Genomic DNA, 3800 nt, shown 5'->3' with positions numbered 1-3800 from the left:
TGAAATGTTCCCTTTATTTTTTTGAGCAGTATATATAGGACTATGATCAATCTTTTAGGTAATAAATCAAATTATATTAAAAATCTCTTATTTAGGGTTAATTAATCGTATTTAGAATATATGCAAGTGTGTGTGTATGCCAGTACATGCTCATGCATTCATACATGTATTAATGAGTGTTAAGATATGAACTTGCACATCGCACACATCATTGAGGTGTGTTAAATTCCCTCTGAGATATCTGATGACCACACTCCAGTCTGATAGGTGGCAGTAAATGGACCTTAAGTTGGATGCCAGCCGCCAATAAAAATCAAAAGAAGAAGAATTGAGCCATTTGACTCTGGTGTTTTGTACCTGTGGCACATCTAAATACTGCTGCAATGTTTTTTTCTTAGTGTGTCATCTTAGTGACTGAAGCCTGTTATGATGACTTCAACACATTTCTTCAGACAGGTTGACATGACTTTTAATGTTGTCCAAAATTTTTCTATAAGCTGTCTAATTTCTTTAGTAATAATTTTTGACATTTTTATGCTTTATCTTGTAAACCAGGTGGGCAGAGTAATTTGAATGAATATGACACAGGTGAGTCTGATTAGTTTTGTTAACACTTCTTTTTAAAATATTTATTTATTATCCTAATGTTTCTGCAAGGTAACAGTGCTACCCACTGTGCCACTATGCAGCCTTGCAGTTAGAATAATGTGCATTTTAATGTCAACATCAAATATTTAGAGAATTTTGAAGAGTACTTCAAGGCACAGTTTTTTTTTTTTAATATTATTTTTTTCAATTTCCAAATAGCACTTGAAAGAATGTGTCTACAGCTAAAGTGCATTTTTATGTAGATAACAAAATACATCAATGCATGACCTGAAGCTGATCCTTAGCACTTAAAAGTTAGCAATACATAACGATGTGATATGCTATGCGATTCCAAAGCATGGAAAACACCAAAAATAATGGATAAGTAATTTTAATTTTACTTCCCCTCTTTTCTCCTAGTCGGTGCAGTTGACAAACTACTTAAATATAATGCATCAGGTCATTATCTCAATCTTTGAAAGAGGAAAGACTATCATATTCTGTATAGTGGAGAAAAGTTCATGTGCCCATATATATATTTTATGCACCTTTCCTTTGTAAGGGACTCTCCCACTTGTAAAAATATATAGCTGGCAGCAAAATTTACCCAGTGAATCATTAAATGTAAATTTAAATGGCATAACACTATTACTTCTGTCGCTATTTGTGCAGTTCGTCTGTTGATGAAGGTTCTTTGTGGTCTATTTTAAGTACTAAATAAAATATATGCTCTCTATTCACCATAAATGGGAGGCTGCAGCCACAACAGTCCAGCACTCCAGATAATTGAGACAAAAGTTAAGAGATAAAAAAACACACAAATGTTATAATCTCAGCACTTTGATGAATTATTTAATACAAAAGAAAAGGAAAACTTGTAGACTTTGAAGTANGTCAAATCTGCTGAGTGTTGATGTGTCGTTCACCACTCTTCTCATTAGGATGAACAAAGAAAACAATACATGAGTTAAAAAACTAATATTTTAATTTCAGCTTGCATCATATATTAAGATTTATTATCGCAGGTGTAATTTCAGGTTTGGTGGTCCGTGATTGGCCCCCCGATCTAAACTTGAGCGGTGTTCTGTTGTTGGACTTCCGGCCCCAAGTGGAGGAATTTAAGTATCTCAGGATCTTGTTTACAAATGAGGGAAGAAGGGAGCAGGAGGTCTGCAGGCGGATTGGTGCAGCATCTGCAACGAAGCACCACGACTGCTCTCTTGTCGTAGTGAAGAGAGAGCAGAGTCAAAAACTGAAGGTCGCGGATGAGGTCGCGGATACAAGAGTCCACGAGGGACTCAGAGTAGAACCGCTGCTCCTTTGTGTCGAGAGTAGCCAGTTGAGGTGGCTCGGGCATCTCGGCCAGGAGGGGTTAGGATGCCTCCTGGACGCCTCCCTGGTGAGTTGTTCACCACCCACTGGGAAGAGGCCCTGGGCTAGACCCAGGATACGCTGGGGGGACCATGTTTCTCGGCTGGCCTGGGAGCGCCTTGGGATTCCCCCGGAGAAGCTGGAACAAGTGGCTTGGGAGAGGGAAGTCTGGGGCTTCTTAGGCTGCTGACCTCACGACCCAACCCCGGATCAGTGGAAGAAGTTGGATGGATGGATGGATGGATGGATGGATGGATGGATGGATGGTCCGTGACTGTTTGTTAAATGGGTTAAGAGTTTCTCAGCTTGTTTGAGAAACACTGACGTAAGGAGACAAAAGCACAGATAGGATTCAATGTACAAAGTCATGCATAGTAGACTCCTCTCTGAGAAAATTATTTACCTTACCAGCAGGGGGAAACCTAGAGACACTTCGGGATTAAACATGAGTGCCATGATGACAGAAAGACCTCAGGAACCACCAGAGGAGGCCTCAAAAAGGTCCTTATCATTCACCAAAGACTGAATTAAACAAACTTTTCATTTTATTTATAATTGTTTTGAAAACATATGATTTGTATTCCCAGGAACAAGATTTGTGATGATCTGCATTCTTCTAATATTTATATGAATGAAGATATGTATGGAAATGTTGGGGTATGTATTCATCTCTACTTAATTTTATGAATTAGTACATACAATAATTTTATGTTGTATTTGTTTTTCAGACTGACTGGGATGATCAAATATATGCCAATGTCTAATAAATAGAGGAAAAGCTGCAGTTTCTCTACCTGGTCTGTAATTAATGGTTTAATTATATTTAAAGTAAGTTTGTTCTGTGTAAACATTTTTGATGTGTGCTGCAGATGTTCTGTGCAGATTCCACTTGCAAATGTAATCTACACCAACAGTGTTAACCAGGTTAAAAAGGAAGTTAATTCTAAATATATTTAATTCATTTCCTTAAATAAAGGAAACAAATTCAAAAAATATTTGTGTTACATTTAACTCTCAAACATTAGAGTGCCTCATGAGGTACTTTTGCTTGCAGCTATAACTTTTCCATACAAGTTTTGTGAATGAATTTATCAATAATGGCTATTAAGCTGGTGTAAAAATGTACCTAAGTGTATTTTTAATTATTATTCAAGTAGTAGCACTTATTTGGTTACAACATGTTGTGCAGGTGTTGTCTTTAGGATTTCCTCTTTTGCTTGAAAATTTTGATATTTGTTTAACGTGTTTAAAAGTAAAACAATTCTGACAAGAGACAAACTTTAAAGGGATCAAATGGTGATCTTATAGTTGTTGACCTGCAAGCTTTGTAAGTGCAGATGTGAAAATAAGTCAGATTATGACTGTTCAATAATAAACGAAGAAAACGTGGTGGTTGTTGAGCGTGTGCTCTTGGTCTAGTGTGGAAAAACCCACATCTAAGTGCATGTAAGTGTGTTCAGAATTAACTCTCAGAAAGGGAAGTTGCTACGAACCTCAGTGACTTTTTTTTTAAAACATCAACATCTATTACTCAAAAAGAAAACTGAAAAGTTTCAACCTCGTTTTTGCTTTTGGCATTGCTGTCCATATCAGCTGACACAAACAACGTATTTTATTTTAAATTCTTCATTGACAACAGAAAATGTTTGACTTAAAAAACAAGAACTAATGTGAAGCAGATAACAGCCACTTGTGAGAAATATTTTCCAGGGGAGATTGTTGTCAAATCAAGATGAGAGACCTCTTCGTGTTCATCATTTTGCAGAGGTTCAGGCGTCTTTATTCAGTTATACTCTTACACACAGCATATAACTTATTGCTGGAGGAACTTTTAATATAGA

The 3800-nt window shown here is 36.7% G+C and overlaps 1 protein-coding gene across 3 annotated transcripts in view; it reads left to right on the top strand.

Moving 5' to 3' along the window:
- The window catches only part of LOC103143185 (myelin-associated glycoprotein), a 27128-nt gene that overhangs the window by 8105 nt on the left and 15223 nt on the right, over positions 1-3800 (top strand). For 2 of the 3 annotated variants that reach the window (XM_016675073.1, XM_016675072.1), the window contains exon 7: positions 2371-2460. In XM_016675073.1, coding sequence (XP_016530559.1) covers positions 2371-2460 — 90 coding nt within the window. Of the gene's footprint in view, positions 1-2370; positions 2461-2546; positions 2617-2687; positions 2744-3800 lie in introns of those variants that run through there. The other variant, XM_007559624.2, reaches the window with a different exon arrangement.

The sequence above is a fragment of the Poecilia formosa genome, unplaced genomic scaffold (genome assembly GCF_000485575.1).
Source record: "Poecilia formosa unplaced genomic scaffold, Poecilia_formosa-5.1.2 Scaffold105, whole genome shotgun sequence".
NCBI lineage: Eukaryota > Metazoa > Chordata > Actinopteri > Cyprinodontiformes > Poeciliidae > Poecilia > Poecilia formosa.
The sequence above is the reverse complement of the archived record's forward strand: the minus strand, read 5'-3'. Positions and strand labels throughout refer to the sequence as shown.